Raw genomic sequence first — 18,542 nt, forward strand, 5'->3', positions numbered from 1 at the left:
AAACGTGCCTGAGTCTGGAACGCTTCCGTAACTCCACGTAAGTTCAACCCCGGCGCTAGGTAGCTGCTAAGCCACACTGGCCAGGCTGGTGTCTTACTTGGGTACATGTACTTGGTACATGTCTAAATAACAAAGCTACAGAGTCTAGGTGTATTTCACGATGAAGCGTGTGATCTGCGCCGACGACCCTTTTCTAAGGCAACATCAACGTAGATGGTTGTGAAGCTGGCAAATACACAATGATAAATAGGTCAGACTGACGAGCAAGCTACGTACCTGGCCCGGTACTTACTGACGTAGTAGATATATGGTGTGCCTGATCCGATTTGCAGCTGCAATGTACATGCACATACATAAAGCTTGCATATGTTGGGTGAGCACTGGATGTAGATCTCTGGCAGATAAAATGTATTATATCAGGTATCCAGTACAGGGTAGAGACAGGGATGGCACCCGACGGTGCGATGCTTGATCAAGGCTTGACCGGGCTTGACCAGGCTTGACTATTGTTGGACCCGACTTGGACCCGACTTGATAGGGCAGAGAGGGCAGAGAGGGCCGCTATCACGTTTATTACGTAGCTGTAACAGTGGAGCAGGCCTTGGCACCGAATCGGGAGGTCGCCAATTCATCCATCAGATCCATCTTTGATTGAAACCTCTCTGGCAGACTCTGGCAGACTCGGGCGAGCACTGATGTGTCAAGCCTGGATTGCTCGGTTGGGCGATGGATCCCCTGTCCATTGATTAATCTATCTCCCTTCGTTATGATGTAGGATCCTCACTCAGTTAGTTGTGCTACGACACCATCGAGACAGCCATCCGGGAACTCGTCGTCGTCGTCTACTGGTCGTGGTCCTGGTCCCTGGTCGTTGGTCGTGGTCGTTGGTCCTCCCACCCAAGCCAAGGTTACGCAAGTTCTCTCTTCCGCACCTCGTTGCTCTCATTGTTCGCTCCTCTCTCCCTTCTATCCGCCAATCCGTACCTGTCTACCCGAACCTCAGTACTAATGCTACATTTCAACTTCCACCGCAGTATCTGTCTTACATTCAGGAGTATTGGCAGTGCTGGACAGCCCTTAACCCTTGAGCGCTTGTCATCGATTACTCTGGCCATGGTGGTGTTTCAAAACGAATCCTCTTGGCCGTCATCGTCGTCATCGTCTGGCGTTTAGGCATCTCTACATCTCACTTAGTGATATAACTTACCTTGTGATTTGCCGCAAAAATGGCCGCCACTACCACCAACGCCTTCACCGGCAATACGTCCATTCTACGTCGACGGAGGGCTTTCGATACTCGCCCTCTTTATACAACTATTTTTATCTTTACTTTTCTTGCTGTATATTCACTTGTGATTAAGAAACATTATACCACATACGCGTCTGCATCTGCACCTGCACCTGCACCTGCCCCTTTATCTGCATCGACGCGATATCGCCATGATCAGCGAAGCTTGGCCTCCTTGTCCGACGAGGATTGTCGCTTGGTCCACTACGCACCCGATCAGTGCGCCTTTGTCAAGCGCAACTGTCGCGACGAAGAAGCTGGCCTTGTCGAGTATCTGACCTTCTACTACTGCAGCCTCGGCCGCGTGCAGCCCTTGGCATTTATTATCTTGGTCCTCTGGCTTGGCCTGCTCTTTACCACCATCGGCATCGCTGCAAGTGACTTTTTCAGCGTCAACCTCAGCACCATCTCTACCTTTCTCGGACTGAGCGAGAGCTTGGCCGGTGTGACCTTCCTGGCCTTCGGAAATGGCTCGCCCGACGTCTTTAGTACCTTTGCCGCCATGGGCTCCAACAGTGGGAGTATGGCTGTTGGTGAGCTGATAGGTGCCGCTGGCTTCATCACCACCGTCGTCGCCGGCTCCATGGCTTTGGTCCGTGAATTTAGGGTCGCCAGGAAGACTTTTATCAGAGACATTTGCTTTTTCATAATCGCCGTGGGTTTTGCAGTGGGTTTTCTCATCGACGGACAACTGCACTTTGCCGAGTGTCTGGTCATGATTGGCTTCTATGTTTTCTATGTAGCTGTCGTCGTCGGCTGGCATGCCTACACCAAGAAGCGCAGTGCCCGGAGAGCCAAGGAAGCCGCTGCTCGGGCTCATTTCTATAGAACTACCGGTGACTCTGGCAATGATGAACTAGAACCTTACCGAGATGCGCCCGACGATGATGAGCCTTCCACGACACGATCTGGATCTGCCCCTATAGATATAGAGGCGTTAGAGCGAACCCCCTTGATTGAAATCGGAAGTACTGATGGAGATGGAGATGATCACTCAGACCAGAACCAACATGTTGCTGCCGAAGTAACAAGTAGCATGCGAGTCAACCGGCCGAGAGGACGACGTAGCAATACGACCATCACCCCAATTCGCCCAAGTCTGGTCGGTGCACTCGAATTCAGGTCGATATTGGCATCCCTGCAGAGGGAAGGAAATGTGCGCATGAGGCCGATCCATACTCGTACCTATTCAACCATTAGCCATCTGCATGTCACTCCTCATTCAGCAGCTCAGGAACACGCTCTGCTGTCTCCTAGTACAGACGATGGCGAAACATCTCAGGCAACCAGAAATCGCGCCCTCTCTTCAGGCGATATGCCAGTAGCAATCGACCAAGATATAGCGCAGCGGCAATTGGCACCACCTCATACTATAGGTGGTAGATTGGCCCCTCCTCCTTTGAATGACAGATTGTCCGAGACCTCTTCCCTCGACAATGAGTCTGAGTTTTTGACACCTACATTGTATCAGCCACGTACAAGCCCCTCCAATAGTGAGAGATCAACACCACAACTATCTCCTTTCCCCGACTACACGGATTCGCCCCTTGTAATGACCCCAACACAGCCGCCGTCATTCCTAACTCTCCCGTCCCCTGTTGTAGAGCCTCCCTCAACGTCTTCAAGCCTGACAGGGCCCACGGGCCCCAAACCTGTGAAATGGTGGCCTTATGGCGTTTTGCCCCCGCCACACATAATGTTGAGCACTCTCTTCCCTACGTTGCAATCATGGCGCACCAAATCAATTTGGGATAAATTCCTTAGTATCATATCTTTACCAAGCATTTTCTTACTCGTTATAACATTACCGGTCGTGGAGACTGAGTCGACCCATGACGATCATGAAGAAATCGTTGTGGACCAGCCATCAGTTCCGTCAGTAGCCATTGAGGTTGATGAGCCCACCGAAACGGAAACCGAGTGGCAGCGCTATAGGCGAAGCACTATATCCACAGGAACGAGTCGCAGCCCGAGTCCGTCACCCAGTCGTACTAACCCAGACGACTCTCGAATCGCCATAATGGGCGCTGAAACTCCAATTGCACCAATCCAGCCCACCATAGAGGTGCACCCCCCAAAGCCGCCCTCAAGTTTGGGGCAAGACACTTCTACAATAGTAGACGAAGATCAAGGGTGGAATCGCTGGTTGTTGATACTCCAAATATTCATTGGCCCTCTATTCTGTGTATTGATCGTGTGGGCGAATCTAGCTGAGGATCTGGAGAATCCCATCAAGGTGCTCGTGCGGTCCCTGCTGATATCCCTAGTCTCTTCGCTCGTGTTACTTGCTCTTCTCCTCATGACCACGTCGCCTAATAGCAGACCGAAGTATCACGTGGCATTTTGTTTTCTCGGCTTTATTATTGCCATCGCCTGGATATCCACAGTGGCAGGTGAAGTGGTTGGCGTGATGAAGGCCTTTGGCGTCATACTCGACATATCAGAAGCAATCCTAGGTCTGACGATATTTGCGGTCGGCAATTCTGTCGGAGATCTCGTCGCTGATGTCACGGTGGCCCGGCTAGGTTACCCCGTGATGGCATTGTACGTGGTTACCTTTTTTCAACTGAATCATGAGGAAACACACTGACGTTTTTGATTTAGATCGGCGTGCTTCGGCGGGCCTCTGTTGAACATCCTCCTCGGTATTGGCCTCGGTGGAGCGTATCAAACAATCTCTGCCGCAAACAAACACCACGCCAAACATCCTGACAAACCGTACCATTACAAGCCGTACCACATACAGGTCACGGGGACACTGATGGTTTCCACCATCGCGTTACTCATCACATTGTTCGCGCTACTCGTCGTCGTGCCGATGAATAAGTGGATGATGACGAGGAAGATTGGATGGAGTCTCATTGGTCTGTGGACTGCTAGCACTGTGCTGAATCTTGTGATAGAGGTTACTGGAGTATGGCAGGACGTGGCATAATTCCTGTCACGCGCAAGGAAACGTTTTTGTTTTGTTTGGCTCAGGCTAGACCATTGTGTTATTGTGTTATTGTGCTTCTACGGCGTTGGTTACGAAAGCGCCTAATTAGTTTTGAATACCCAGATCTTGCGATGCAAATATAATTCAAGAGTTCATCTGTATGGGCCTGCGTAGACCCCGATTACAAATCAGTCGAGACACAATGTGATGACTCACTTGTTTGTACTATTATCATGGCTGTGGGCGGCTAGATTGTGTTGCTCCCTTGCTTGGTGATGACCAATGATCATGGGCTGATGGATTCTAGAACGGTGTAGAAGTAATACAGAGAGAGCACGTTATCAAAATTGTTGAGACGTGGATCAGGAACACGCCCATTTCGTGTACCGTGGTAGGCGAGGTGAGGTGGAAGGACCGTCTTCGGCAGTTCCTCGACGCGCCGGATGGATTCTATCCGAGCACCAGGCAAACTTGACGTGTGATTGCACTACTTGATGGCCACGTAATCTGGTGGCATGGAACAGGAGGATATGATGCTATGATTGGCTTTGGGCCTGATGATGGTGTTACGGGGTGTGTGCTATTGTGGGATATATAAGGATGCGGTTCGGCCGACTTTGGGAGATGGGATGGAAGCTGGGATAACAATCTTATACACAGGGATACACTGAATATCATTGCGACAGCAATTCAACAAGTAATCGATCAATAAATCGGATTTCATCTTCAACAATCAATCAATCACAATGTCCACCCAAACCAACCCATCCACTACCCTCCCCACCGCCATCACCCCCCCTTCTACCACCACCGGTTCCATCACCACGGACCCAGCCCTCCAAACTCAAGCCGAAGAAGGCGTCGTCGACCAAGCCATGACAACAGACGGTTTCAAAGACCCCAAGAAGCCCGTCGAGACTCCCGTCATCGACGAAACTACTGCCAAACCAGCTGGCGACGAAACCGAGACGACGCAGAAGGAATGCAAGGATTGCTGCGCTATTGGCGGCGGTGGCGCAGCGAGTAAACTTCGTAGTGTGTTTGGTCGGGGCAAGAAGGGCGAGGACGCTGCGAAGGATGAAGGCAAGGGGGACGAGGGGAAGACTGCTGATGCTGAGGCGAAGTGAGGGGGTTCATGGAAGGTACGTAACTGTTATGCTATTAGAGTTTTGAGATTTAGATGCTGATGATTCGTGTATAGATGATGGCGGAGAAGATGGATGAAGTTTAAGTGTTTGATGGCTTCTCTCTCTCTCTCTCTCTTTTTTTTTGTCGTACGCTTAAACCTTTTCCACCTTTTGGTTTCAAGTTTTTCATTTTATTATTATATAGTTTGGTGAGATGTTATAGAGATGGGAAGGAATGGGAGAGGAGGAGATGGCTTGCTGGCTGGCTGGTATGGATTAAGGGGTTGAAGACTGGGATTCACTCGCTTTGTTGATGGGTTTTAGTAGCTAGATGAAATGAATAGATGAAGTTTGCTCGATTGCTTTTTGTCTGACTGATGATTGTGGCGAGTATATGAGTTCGATGAGATGGGTGAGTGGAATATGTATAATTCTGTTAACTGATTGATGTGGGAGAGATGAAGATGAGCACTAAAAAAAGAAAAAGAATTTGAAGAAGATAAAAATGAATGAGAGGGATGGAAAGAAAGAAGGGGATCAGGAGACTGGGATATAAAAGGACATATTAGACAACCTCATCCTTTGCTACGCCCGGCACGCATCTATTCAGTTGCCTACAAGTCCAGACATGACGAACTACGGCTCCTTGGGTCTAGACTCCTGAAATAGAAGGTATATGAGGGTTGTATTCAACTGAACTACTTGATCTGAGTGAGGTGGGAAGACCGCCTTATATACATGAACTGTGCCTTCGTGACCCTTGATCCGTACCGTATACATGGAGTGACTCCTTTACCACCTACACTTTCAACATAGACTCCAATCCAACGGGGACAGGGATGGCCTCGAATGTCACCACGTTCAAAACTATCAGCACAGTCATTACAGATATTATTACTATCACGATGGTTGCGATCATTACGGCTAGCCTTTGGCATCTTAGCAGACGCCGATGTCTTCTTTGACTCGGACCCAATTCAACAACTCCAATGATGAAGTTAAATGCATCGAGGAAGACGAGTGAGTGCATATTAGTACTCGCCGAGATTGAGTTGAAGTAAGTGAAAGATAGGATTGGTTAAATTCAATCCACTCCGTCTCCGTCCCTCCCACTAACCCCTACCGACATACACGACCAAGACAGCTGCGTATGCCGCCGTGGCAGCAAACACTTCCATCTTAGCGGCCTTGGTGAAAAGACCAACCCAAAGAGAAAAGGCTACCACAAACCCCGTCATCGCCGCCAGCTTGGTGATAAAGTCATGGATTGCCCACAACGCCCAGACAGCGGCGATCAGAAATCCTATTGCAGCTACCATGTTGAAGGAGATTACAATAGCATCAATCCTCTTCTCCGGCTCAATGATCAATCTTCTGTACTCGTCTGTCTTGTCCCCGAAAACCCACTGGCGATTTGGTGTTAGGAACATCATGCAAGTCGGTGAGTTGATAACATACTCGTAAAAAACATCCAAGCCAGGTTCTTCTCGCCAACCACCTCGAGAGTCTGTCCTCTCCCGCTCGTATATGTAACGTCAAAAGGTCAGACTCGTCTTCAAATATCCTTGACATGCTGCTCGATGAGTCGAACTCCCCTTCTACTAGATCCTCGTGTTCTATGGTGGGTTCGTAGGCCTTCTTCATAGCTGCTCTTGTGCGACCGGCGGGGTTAGCAAGATTCAGTACTTTGTGGTGCAGGATCAGTGCCTCTTCTTTACCATTACCACCGGTTAGTAAGGTCTTGCGCTGCCGTGGGCCGTCGGGGACTTACGATACTCGCGTATGGCGTTTTTCAAACACGTCGCGAGCTCCACGCGTCGCGCCATATCTTGTGCCACGCTGGAGAACTTGTATATGGACTGGCCTTGCAAGGATTTCGGAATATCGCTCGGGTCCTTTGCGTGCAAAACACCCCAGATGTTGCTTATTGCGTCGCTGCGCGATTCCCTTTCTTGCAGCTGCTCTCGGTTATAAGCCGACTTTTGTACACTATTCTTCCATTCCGCTTGATCTTCCACATACTCTTCCCACAACCTGATGCCGTGGTGGAGTCGTGGCTCCATGCTAGGTTCTTGATTCTTGCCTCTGGTTTCGTACCATTTGTCAATGATCATGGTCTTCTTAGCCTTCCAATTAGGTTGCTGTGATAGCTGATCGACAATGTTTGAATCGTCTCGCTCATCCAGTTTGAGAAAGTCCCCGAATATTTGCAGCATTCTTGTCCCATCCACTACGGCTCTTCGATCTAGTAGTAGGGCATAGACTTGGTGGTTCGTTACAAGGTAATCGAAGAGGTTGTTATTGCGCTGACGGGTAAAATCAAGGAGAAGCCATGTTGGGATGTCTAGTTGTTGGGCTGTGTAAGTCATGTTGAGTCCCTCATTCGTGGCGGGAAGCGAAGAAGTCGCGAACCACTCCCACGATGTAGCTGCTTGCTTGTAGTTAACCCACAATGGGTGAACGCATTTCTTTTTGGGATCTTTCCATTCTCCTTCAGATGGTATCTTACTTAGCACATCTGTCGTTCGTGTTACAATGGAATAATCTTGCTGATCGAGCTCTTCCTGTGCCTTCCTCAGAGCAGCCACGCGTCCTTCCAGGTAAAGTAGATTCCGAGACGCCGAGTCATTGAAACGTCTGAATATAAGTCCGAAGTGATCTGGATCGCTTGAAATAGTCTTCGACCAGTCTGGGAATCCAAGTAGGTAGCTTGGTGAACGTCTGCCGTCTTCCATAGCAGGCAAAAACACTGGCTTTTCTTTGCTACTGCCTATGCAATACCAGTCGACCGTAACAGAGCGGCGTGTCAAAAGAGATAAATGCTTCGTAGATTAAAAAAATTTGGGTCTGGTGAAGGTACAACGAGCTCATCACTCGTTGGTTTCATTCGAATCGCAAGTTTAGTGAAATCTCGCTTAGCGAGAGGGGGAAAGAGAGGAATAAGCGTGATCTCGTAAGCGGCTCTGCAGTGGGAGGGGGCCCCCATGGAAGAAATTGTGAAAGGTGATAGTGGCTGCTGGGGTGCAAGTTTCTACTTTACCCTCCTCCAATAAGAAGCGCAAATGTTCTCGTTACGCGATAACATGCGTAATTGTAGATTAGTGTTGTGATCTATTACTATCTTGTAAACCTCACTAAACAAAAATATATTAATAAAGAAGTATTGAGGATTGAAACTCTTCTCTTGCGACTCTTTTGGTAGTAACACTAACCAGCTTGGAGCTGATGACTAGTATCTCATGACACTCCAATTCAACAGACGCTATTCGGAGGATGATTATGAGCGCAGGCTTGCGCAGAGTTTATATCAGCCGTCTCAGTTCACTATATCACGTCCTTCTGATTCTTTCAAGCCGTTATCCACAGCTTGGGTATAATTTCTCGTCCAGTGCTGCAACTGATTTCCTCTCTGTGCTAACGAATAACTGCAGAACCCTTTAGCGGAATTTTCAGGAGAAGACGCAGCAAGAGAGGAGCATGTAGTAGAAGAGGAAGGCCCAGTAGCCGCGGCTCCAGAATACAAGGCTGTGGAACTGGATGATGTCCTAACAAGAGACCAACCAACACTGCCAGGAGCGGCGCGGTGGCTCCAACGGCTGCGGTCACGTTTTGTTAATAACTCAGTTGCGGAAACTTGGGCACTAAGAAAACCCGTACGGCCGATTCATGGAACTCCAGCTCAGTCTAGAGTATCTTGGGTGTAGTGTAGGAGTGATATTGATGACGACGACCTACCTACTGTAGCAGGTATACGACTGCTCTTGCAGATCCCGGGAGTGGGTGGTTAATTGGTGGACTGGTATTATAGCTGATAGGGGCGACGATGCCATTCTGCAGCAAAACTATTGCCAACTGCTAGATTCCATAACACTCCCCGCTGAATGGCCCCGTGATATATAATGGCGTCTTACATGCACCCTCGACTTACTGTGACATAATATCTGCGGCGAGCGCGTCTATTTCCCGAATGAGGCTGAATTGGGGAAATATTCTATCCAAACTTTCAAGGTCCTAATTGCTTGGATCTATCTACGAAAGCTAGCACGCCGAATCTGAAGCCCCCAAGCCTGTGTTCAAGTATCTGCGTCGCCAAACCAATGCACATTTGCAACGGTGGTCCTAGAAGGCTGCCGTTGATAAGGGCGCCGATGAAATTTCCACCGAGCCTTATGCGGTATAGACCTAGCGGTCGATAATCGAATATTCCCTAGCTATTACTATCAATTAACAGCTTCGGGCGAGACCTCGAAATTTCATCTACATCTCTAAGCAGTGCATAAGCCTCATCGGCATTGCTTGATTGGCTATGGATGCCTATAAAGGATTCTGGTCACAGTGTGTTTTTGCTCAGCTTCGGAAGCGCCATCTTACTCATTTGACCCGTGATGAATAAATGAAATGTTATATCGCATCACGCGGTATGCGGAACTGCTCACACGTACATAGGCTTGTGCATTATCACGCCACATAACTTTATTTCCAAGGGTTCTTTCCATGGTTGATCTTGGAGAATCCTATTGACTATCTTCTACAATTAAACCCTATCCGCGGAGACATATGATGAGCTAGGGTCTAGCATTTACATCCCAAAGCCAATAAGAAAATTACCTCAACGACGATTGAGACGCAACTGCATGCTGGGGGGGCAAGGTGACGATTGATTAGCTAATCTGATAGCCAAGCAAGACAACAAAAGCCCGGCAGTTATGAGCAAAGGGCGGGACTATTGCACAACTACAATAAGTAAGAAGACCCCTTCATACCGAGTGTTCAATATTACAATTGTCTTAAAATCCGGAACCTAGGCCGTTTTTATATTCCTAGAATACTTGAGCCGAGAAATTAGCACAGCCTCTGTCAGGATTGTGCTTCACAGTACGACGACAAACACGGCAAAAGATGAAGAGCATACAAAAGATCCACGATTCTTCTCTCCCTCGCCGCTTCTCGGCTTCGTTATACATACCCTCTTGCCAGAGCTAATAAGTAACATCGCTATATGGGTTCAGCATGGTATTAGGACGCATCTTTGGAGAGAATATTTTCGTGAATGTAATGCAACATCAGTTAAGAAGAATATCTACTTCTGTAGTCTCCAATCCAATATAGTGCCAGCTCTATAGAGGCCATAGCTACTGATAACTCTATGGAGAGTGTGTGAGTACGTGGATGTTGTCTATTAAATCGACCAATGATGCGCCTTTTTGAAGTCGCATTCAAAAGACCCTACATGATCCTCCTTCTTCATTTTTGGCCTTGACAATTCCTCGGGCCCGAAACATGACCCAAACGGGCATGCATACACCGATAATAACTCTCTGTATTTTTCAATTGAGCCTCATACACCGCAAAGCATCTGGAATTCAGGGTCTCTCTAGCATCCCGAGCTAATTCACTCCTCATCAATGAAACCTGCCGGCTCTTAGGCGAGCTCGTACTCAAAAGCCTCCCCACTGAACAAGGGCCAGAATCGACCAGCGTCGAGCCTAAGAGTATGCTATGTCAAGAGTAGTACATGTAATCCCGTTAGATTGATAAAAAAGGGAAGGCTAAGTTACAGTACGCCATACGGCAGGATGAAGGGTCCTTTATACATTCCAGCATATGGATCGTCAAGTATCACCGCCTCCCACTTCTGACATGCTACTCTCTATGCCTATATGTTAGAAATAGGGAGGATGACATAATTTAATGAGGTTGACTAATGGTATCATTTGTCAAAACTACCTGAAATAGGAGGAACTCTTGAAGCGAGATCTCTGAATGGAAAGAGTGTGTCCGTCATCAGCATGGTAATATATAAGATTTTAGAGATTTTCTAGGGAACAAGGATTTTGTGTTCAGTTGATCAATTGATGTTTTCCTATCTTAAAAATTTAGTTAAAGAGTTATAATCGCTATAAGGGGACTCTACTGCAGGCAGGATTAATAAAGCTAAAAATTAATAAAAATTTAAAAGATTATAGCAGTTACAGCTCCTAGCCTTATGGATGGCCTATATGAATAGTGTATGATAGATTCTAGATTTATGTTATATATTTCTTAATAATAATATTAATATAGCTATTTATTATAATAATTATAAAAATTTTAAAAGAGTTATTACTTTCAATGTTTTCTTTATCCTTTTTATCCCTTATAGCTAATGCTATTTGATTATTTAAAACTTTATATAATAAATCAATTGCTTATATTTACATATAAAGGAAATGAGCGAGTCTAACGGATCGCCGTGAGTCGGTGTGACCCGAGACTTAGGTGAGTACGAAAGAGACGGGGAAGCATTGGGCCGTTCCCTTGGTCACCCCAGAACTGACCTGTAACATCTCCCTTGTCTTGGTGTACGACCTAGTTCCTGGATCCGGAAGTCTTTAAATCGTCGATATTGGAATAGTATGTCGAGTATTGTTTATTGCCTTTTACTGCAGCTGCATTTTGGGTCCGTGATATCCGGGACTTTATATTTGAAGAGGAAATCTGTCACGGCGAGCATACTGAAAATCTGGGACAAAGCTGGCAGCAGTAGCTGATATTCTATTGACGAGAATATCAAGACTAAAGAAAGAAGGAGGAGAGAAGACTAAATACAGAGAGACAGCATCTCTTTATATACACATTGCGCTGTGTAGATCTTTTTCTTATTCAGGGGCAGCTTAGTCATGTGAGAGGTCGATGCTGGCCGTAACAATTTCGTGTATAAATACCTAGGTATGTCTTAAAATTGCCAACATATTTCCAAGATTTGACCACATAGCTAGAGTTGAATGTGGCCTCATCGGAGGACCTTAGAGAATGGTACTATTTCCCCAGACCATAGATCAAAATTTGAGACGAGTATATGAACCCAGTTCAATGAATACACAACACTCCTTCCGTGGCCATTGCTCTAGCAACAAGTTTTTCCCACCACGCGTCCCTGCCCTCGATATCCTCCGAAACAGGCCCCACTGGATCTCGTAGGTGACTATCCATCCAAAGCCAAAGCCTTTTCATAATCTCATATGAAGGCGGCACACTCTACCAAGCCACGTACACCCAAAATTAGACAAGCTTTTAATTCATCACGGATCACGCTAGGTTAGATGAGGACTCACCGATCTGCATTGGTTCGAGCTCATGACTATCTCGCACCAATTCTGAGCGACTGCTCTATGTCGACTCTGAACCGAGAGAATGCCTAGCAAAAAACAGGGGAAGAACGGCGTCATCGAGGTGAACAGGCTCCCGCTGCAGGGAATCCGTCTGACACATTCCGCGAGCTGATCCAGCTTGGCTAATACCCTTGGGGAAGATCGGGGGTACCTACAAGCAAGTGAGCCATGGATGTCACGGGGACGCAGATGGAAGAAGGGAGGTAGATGATATCATTCGATAGCTTACCTCAGAAGTCGGCAGAGTAGGTATATTTGTGCAGCTATCTTCCAGCACTCCGCCCCCAGCGCTACCATCTGCCATGGTTCTTCTACGACGCCGCTTTCGTTCAGCACGCACGCCTGAAGCAGGTCATCGGTGCGGCCGAAGCCCCTCGATAATTCGGAGTTCTGGACGAGGCAGCCCAGTTTATCGAAGAACTTCTCTGCGAGGAGCGGGATGACGTCGTTATCGCCATTCTATATGCCAATCATCAGCGTCGGCACTTCACAACATGCTCGGGGCGTAAAATTTCAGTCCTGCTATCTCACCAGTGCGAACTTGGCCGACAAGTGCGTGATCTGGGACCACATGTGTAGGAGCTTGGGGCAGTAGCCACAAGCGCCATGAATCTCGTGGACTTCATGCTCGGTTCCGTACAGGAGCCAACCAAATTTCCCTTGGGTGTTCTCGATGTCCAAGGGCGTGAATGTCAGTCCTGCGATAGCATGCCGAGCGATATTGATCGTGTTGCCGATTCTTGCCCTCGTCGCCTGGACATTGTACGGCTTGTAATACCTATATCCGGGATCCGTTGTGTCCAGGATTTTACAGGCAGCCCTAGCCCCTTCTAACCAGCGAGGCAGCTGTCCCGGCGGTCGCCGGAACTCCCAAGCCACCACCTAGACATGTCTTAGCAATAGGAACCCGAATATGCAGGTATGAGAGAACTAATCATTTGTCTATGCTAAGTTGTACAGTGTATCGGGGTGGCTTGACAGGTTAACCCCGTCTTAATTAATATGGGAAACTGACATCGTGCATATTCAGAAGAGCAAATGTGCCGATCAGATCATCTCCTTTGCCTATTTCCCACTGTTGGGGTTGTTGAAGTTGTTTATTCAAACTAACCACGGCATCGTGATAGTATTTGTTGGCTCGCGTCCGCATCCGATCATCAGTAACGTAGTCAAGAATGTACGTGCAAGCGATGGCCAGCAGGGCATTCTTCAGTGGCTCGCTACTTGGCAGCATACATCCGAGATCTACCTTCCACGAGTTCGTCTTTGGAAGAATAGTCCTACCGCTGCACCAAGCATCAATGTCTACCACAGAGTTAGATGCGCGAGTAAAGATAAATAGATCGATCGATCGAAGGGCCTACAGAACTTGAATATCTTGCGTTCGACAATCGTCAGCTTGCATCCTAACCCGAAATTTGGGGGTATTCGAAGGACTGAGCCTTCCTTGCCAATGCGCAATGCTCGCTCCACTGCCCTGTGCGATTCAGGTTTGCTAGCTTGCTCCTCAGAAGTATTTTGGAGTACCTCTTTCTCGGTGCGCTCATATCGGAGTGGGCGACTTGAGACCCGTTCTTCTTGAACGTCTGACGGGAGAATCCTACACTTCACGTAGCCGTTCACCTCGCCGTTTCGCGGAGAAAAGGTTGCTATCGAATTGATGGATTCAAGTCGATTGCTCACATTGTCGGCGTAGAGGTTACCTAGGTTCAGAGGGACAATGCGACTCGCCCGGTCAGGAAGGCTGACCGTAAACTCTCCGACTGTGCGAGGAGACTGATTCGGTCGCCCGAAATTATAGATATCGTCGGTTGGTCCACCTTGGAATGTTGGAAATACGGCTACAGAGACACCAAGAGAAAAGTTAGCTCGTGACAGATACAATAGAATCGTGAACAAGCACTTTGTGAAAGACAGTTCTGGTCTGTCCCCTAGGGGGGCGACGAGGAATGTGCTCGCCATGAAGGGGAAGTAAGGATTCGAGGCCTAGCCCAAAGCCATGAACCGAAAAGCCCAGCATTTGGCCTTGGGTCCCCAGCTGGTTTGTCACAGATCTTCATCTTGCCCAGCATGTTCATTTGATTATCTTTGCTACAAGACGTATGAAAAGGGCTACGAACAATCTGACAACGTGGGCCAGTGATTTAGCACATGTGTATAGTTGTCACTGTGACCGCCCCATACGACTTCGGGAATGGCGAATAGTTCTGTACCGGCGAGGGGATCCCCAACACTAAAAGGATCTTCGACGCTGAGGGGGTCGTCAGCTCGGAAAGCGGCTTCTCCACCATGCCCGTCTGCGTCCGAACCCTCGGGATTGCCGCCGATGGTGGAGGAGGAGTATTGGGTCGAGCTAGGGAGCCTGCGCCGTTTCCTCGGCCCACTGGCCGGATCATTTCCGTCCTCCCGTGTGGGTATTCCTAAATTGAGAAAAGAGGGAGCGGAGTCCATAAGTGAAGTACAGCATGCCTGAGCAGAGACTAGATAGGTAGATTGAGCTAGTGGTACGAGGGGGGGATCTCGGGATTTTGAGTGGAGATTTACGTTTCTTATAACAGGTCAGATCCGCGGACAATGGGTAGGTATTTGTCGAGTACGTACACGCATTTTACCATTGACTTATGTCAATATTCTCAACTAGCCCCTTTTGGTAATAAGTTGATGCTTACGCTTATATATATATAAGATTATCTACTCCGTATGACTGGGAAGAAAAAGAAAAGAAAGAGAAGAGCTGCCCGGCATAATATAGCCTGGTAAAGACATGCAACTTTCCGGTAAGTCGCCTTCTGCTGTGTAGCCACATCTGTGGTGACCATGAGTTACCTAGGGCATATCATGGTGACTCCAGATCAACAATCCCAGCCCAGTCTGGGCATATGGGCATTGAAAGGCTTTGAACCTCTTGTAGTATAGTGTTGAATGCCCCGTCATCATATCTACTGATATTCTTTCTCTTTCTTAGTGCGTCGGGACCGACTAGGCAAGCCAATGCAATCCTACTGTGACACCCATTGCGCTGCAACTGGCGTTCAAGGGTGCACAAGACCAGCCGCGGATTCCCTTCTCCCCCAAGTGAGGAGTTGTTCCCTCATTTTGAGAAAACTAAGCCTTGATCCTATACCCTCCGACTTAGGCATTTCCTCATCTGATTTGAGAACTGTTCGTCGCTGCGATCGCCGACGACCGGCAGTACATGAATCCCTGAGCGAGCATTCAAATGGGCAGCTCGTCGCACCAAATGAAAGAGGGTAGAGTTTGAAAGGATTAGCAAGTCTCGCTGCGTTGTTGTCACAATGGACGGCTTACTACCCCAGATACTGCCAATGACGCTGCACCCTGACGTTGACGCCGTCATCAGGAAGTACTTGCACAAAGCCCACACTCATCTGCCAGCAACACCTTCAACCGGGTGCATGCCGAGCAGTATCGGCCTGTTCCTCTCGCAGTCCCTCTGCCTCCTCGACTTTCTGGCAGATGGGCTAGTCAGCGGGCCGCATATGAAAGTCAACGCAACGGATGCAATCCAACAACTAGAGAAGGACAACGACCTATCCGAACTTGAGGCGTTAGACGACCTGGTTGAGACTCACGTCATTCTAAGGTCGGTATCATGTACCAGATCCCATCCTTGTAGGTATGCCCTAGGGCTGACAGACATAGGAAAATATGCACACGCATCCATGATGCGGCTAAAGAGGTCCGATTGCTCTGGAACGAGCTTCCCCTATCTCCTCCCGTAGAGAGTCCATCAACAGCGTATCAAGCGCCAAGCGCCCCTGACGTTACAATAAACGACAATCTATCTCCCGCCCTGGCCCAAGCTGACACACCAGATAAACTCCATCTTGAAGTTGCATCGGACTGGGCATCAATTGGTCCGAGTGCTGGCCAGGCTGACACAGCGATGCCTATTATCTCTCTCCAAAGTCAGCCTGACGATCTCATCGAGAACGTCGACCAATGGCTGGATTCTCTAAAGCCAAGAGGTACCGGGAATTATACGTGTCCATTTCGCTTGAATTGTGAGCGAGGGGGCGTCGGGGACGACGGAAACTTGATTGTCTTCGCGCGCAATTCGGAGATCCGGTACGCTGTTTGCCTCATTCATCGTTGGCTATGCTACTTCGTTTCCGGAATACTGATGCCTCGACAGAGCCCATGTTGAAAAGCATTTAAAGCGTTGGAAATGTAATTTGCCAAACTGCCCGACGCGGAAAGGGTTCGCGCGCCAAGACCAGCTCAGGCGCCATCAAGAGACTGTCCCTCATCTCCCACTTGTATGAGAAACTGAGGGAAAAAAGAAGAAACAGCAGTATGAGTGTCATAGATAGTCAATCTCCATGTTCATCAACCACCAAATTTCTCTCTCTCTCTCTCTCTGTTTTTTTTTTTTTTCATCAGTGATTTAGAGTATACTGCGACTTGCCAGCGTCAGCAAGGCTTAAACAGATCGCCGCTGTGACTATGTCATTTCGAAGTTGTGTAATTAAATTTCATGCCAGGGCAAGTGAAACCCCCTGGCAGATGAAGAAACTCTGCCTGCAATCATTCTCGATGTCGAATGAGGTGGGGCCGTGTTTTCTCCTTCTGAGACGATATCGCCCCTCACGCCGCCGCCTATTTCAAACGGTGTGTATGGCTTCCACGTGTACGTGTTCAGCCATTACCGCTTCATCCCGGTAACTTGTCTCATAGCATTCACGGGCAGTCGAAAATGACTCCAGAGACCCAAACCAAGGCTGCGGCTCTTGACTTGAGAGATAGCTCAATACGAATGAGCCTCAACTCACATGCAAACCGAAGCATTCAGGTATCCGAGCTGGACATATGTGTATAAATACTTTGCATTCCTATCCTAATGGTGTATCGTCCCGCGCTCTCTAATACTCATTCGATAATTGTACGGCAATAATCAGATAGACATATACATATATCAACATTTATCTGTCTGTCATAGTACTGGCTCCGCACGTAACCAGTCGAGAATGGTGATCAAGATGACTACGGCCTTGCCCTACACCGTGAATTATCATGTGGTCGTGGGTCCCTCGCAAAGACCTTCTCAATCGAGCATCATGCCGGAACGTATCATGCCTACGACCTGCTATACGGCCGCGAACACGATGGACGCGCGACTCGTTGGTGAATCCACCTCCTGCTATCACGGCCCCACCTCTGTCACCGAGGGCGGCTCGAGGAATCATCTCGCCGAGCCCCGCAAGAAACACGTGGGGTCGAGAGATGCCTTCAGACATGGTGCCAGACATGAGACAAGAAGAAATCACCGATATACCTCTCGAGCATGTTCATCTTACTCGTCCGTGGGCCCCATGGCTCCAATGACCTACTGGCTTCAGCAGCCCGCAGGCGATAACCCGTGGGCTTCGGTCTACGCGCCGGAGCGGGAGATGGACGCGCAAGACCCTCTTGAGGGGATGCGCAGTGGGGTAGCGTGGCGGCGGGGCTTGGATCGCGCGGCGAGACTTGACCAGTTCGATGCCCACCCGTGCTTGGAGCTGGCTGGGATTGGGACGTGGGTGGAGAGTTTTCCGAATGCAGCATGGCGACGGCGTTGATTGAGACCTGTAGGCAGTTACCAGTATCATACCTTACCTACTTACTTAGGTACTTGTGACATTTTCCTTTACGTATCGAGGGGACGAGGGATGTAATGATAGGTATATAGTAGTCCGAGAGACAGTTGCGAGCCTCGTGGTGCCGTACCAGGTATCTGAACATTGCCTGAGCGGGTATTTCCAAGTTACAGCTGAACTACTGTAGTACGGTACCGTAGTGCCGATCTCATCTTTTCTCCAAACGAGAAAACAACACTGATCACACCCCTGCTCTTGACCCCTGGACCCCTCGCCCCCTCGCCTGCACCATGCCATGCCATGCCATGCGCCGTGTTGACCCAGATATCAGAACTCGGCCGAGCAACCAATATCAACCAATATTCACGCCCGAAAACCTAGCGGTGAATGTTGCCGGCGGTACTACTATTAGGTTTTAGTATGTCGTGACAAACATTATCATCA

General features: G+C 48.5%; 4 protein-coding genes across 4 annotated transcripts; 2 read left to right on the plus strand and 2 right to left on the minus strand.

Moving 5' to 3' along the window:
- Window positions 1-575: 575 nt before the first annotated feature.
- F5B22DRAFT_422486 (Sodium/calcium exchanger protein-domain-containing protein) lies at window positions 576-4,329 on the plus strand. The gene is made up of 2 exons (XM_047971654.1): window positions 576-3,832; window positions 3,893-4,329. The coding sequence occupies exons 1-2, from the start codon at window positions 1,227-1,229 to the stop codon at window positions 4,221-4,223; spliced, it is 2,937 nt and encodes a 978-aa protein (XP_047834614.1). The 5' UTR covers window positions 576-1,226; the 3' UTR covers window positions 4,224-4,329.
- A 1,768-nt stretch (window positions 4,330-6,097) lies between these two features.
- Window positions 6,098-8,296, minus strand: F5B22DRAFT_592468 (uncharacterized protein). Its single transcript, XM_047973920.1, has 3 exons — window positions 7,122-8,296; window positions 6,809-7,062; window positions 6,098-6,756 (listed from the first exon to the last, which is right to left on the minus strand). Exons 1-3 carry the CDS (start codon window positions 8,083-8,085, stop codon window positions 6,463-6,465), a joined length of 1,512 nt encoding a protein of 503 aa, XP_047834615.1. The 5' UTR covers window positions 8,086-8,296; the 3' UTR covers window positions 6,098-6,462.
- Window positions 8,297-11,889: 3,593 nt separating this feature from the next.
- F5B22DRAFT_592474 (fungal-specific transcription factor domain-containing protein) lies at window positions 11,890-15,165 on the minus strand. Its single transcript, XM_047973921.1, has 8 exons — window positions 15,103-15,165; window positions 14,622-15,049; window positions 13,866-14,342; window positions 13,517-13,806; window positions 13,033-13,383; window positions 12,731-12,960; window positions 12,445-12,652; window positions 11,890-12,367 (listed from the first exon to the last, which is right to left on the minus strand). The coding sequence occupies exons 1-8, from the start codon at window positions 15,114-15,116 to the stop codon at window positions 12,200-12,202; spliced, it is 2,166 nt and encodes a 721-aa protein (XP_047834616.1). The 5' UTR covers window positions 15,117-15,165; the 3' UTR covers window positions 11,890-12,199.
- F5B22DRAFT_592484 (uncharacterized protein) lies at window positions 15,165-17,344 on the plus strand. Its single transcript, XM_047973922.1, has 4 exons — window positions 15,165-15,278; window positions 15,467-16,105; window positions 16,165-16,590; window positions 16,658-17,344. Exons 2-4 carry the CDS (start codon window positions 15,798-15,800, stop codon window positions 16,785-16,787), a joined length of 864 nt encoding a protein of 287 aa, XP_047834617.1. The 5' UTR covers window positions 15,165-15,278; window positions 15,467-15,797; the 3' UTR covers window positions 16,788-17,344.
- Window positions 17,345-18,542: the final 1,198 nt, after the last annotated feature.

This window comes from Xylaria bambusicola, assembly GCF_022495145.1.
Source record: "Xylaria bambusicola strain CBS 139988 unplaced genomic scaffold F5B22scaffold_5, whole genome shotgun sequence".
Classification (NCBI taxonomy): Eukaryota; Fungi; Ascomycota; class Sordariomycetes; order Xylariales; family Xylariaceae; genus Xylaria; species Xylaria bambusicola.

Coding starts and splice junctions, on each gene's coding strand:
- F5B22DRAFT_422486 (XM_047971654.1), top strand. CDS start 1,227: ATGGCCGCCACTACCACCAACGCCTTCACCGGCAATACGTCCATTCTA. Junction 3,833..3,892: donor GGTTACCCCGTGATGGCATT/GTACGTGGTTAC, acceptor TTTTTGATTTAG/ATCGGCGTGCTTCGGCGGGC.
- F5B22DRAFT_592468 (XM_047973920.1), bottom strand. CDS start 8,085: ATGGAAGACGGCAGACGTTCACCAAGCTACCTACTTGGATTCCCAGAC. Junction 7,063..7,121: donor AAACGCCATACGCGAGTATC/GTAAGTCCCCGA, acceptor GTAATGGTAAAG/AAGAGGCACTGATCCTGCAC. Junction 6,757..6,808: donor GGCTTGGATGTTTTTTACGA/GTATGTTATCAA, acceptor CCAAATCGCCAG/TGGGTTTTCGGGGACAAGAC.
- F5B22DRAFT_592474 (XM_047973921.1), bottom strand. Junction 14,343..14,621: donor CTGGCCCACGTTGTCAGATT/GTTCGTAGCCCT, acceptor GTGTCTCTGTAG/CCGTATTTCCAACATTCCAA. Junction 12,368..12,444: donor GCTCGAACCAATGCAGATCG/GTGAGTCCTCAT, acceptor GTGGCTTGGTAG/AGTGTGCCGCCTTCATATGA.
- F5B22DRAFT_592484 (XM_047973922.1), top strand. CDS start 15,798: ATGGACGGCTTACTACCCCAGATACTGCCAATGACGCTGCACCCTGAC. Junction 16,106..16,164: donor GAGACTCACGTCATTCTAAG/GTCGGTATCATG, acceptor TGACAGACATAG/GAAAATATGCACACGCATCC. Junction 16,591..16,657: donor GCGCGCAATTCGGAGATCCG/GTACGCTGTTTG, acceptor ATGCCTCGACAG/AGCCCATGTTGAAAAGCATT.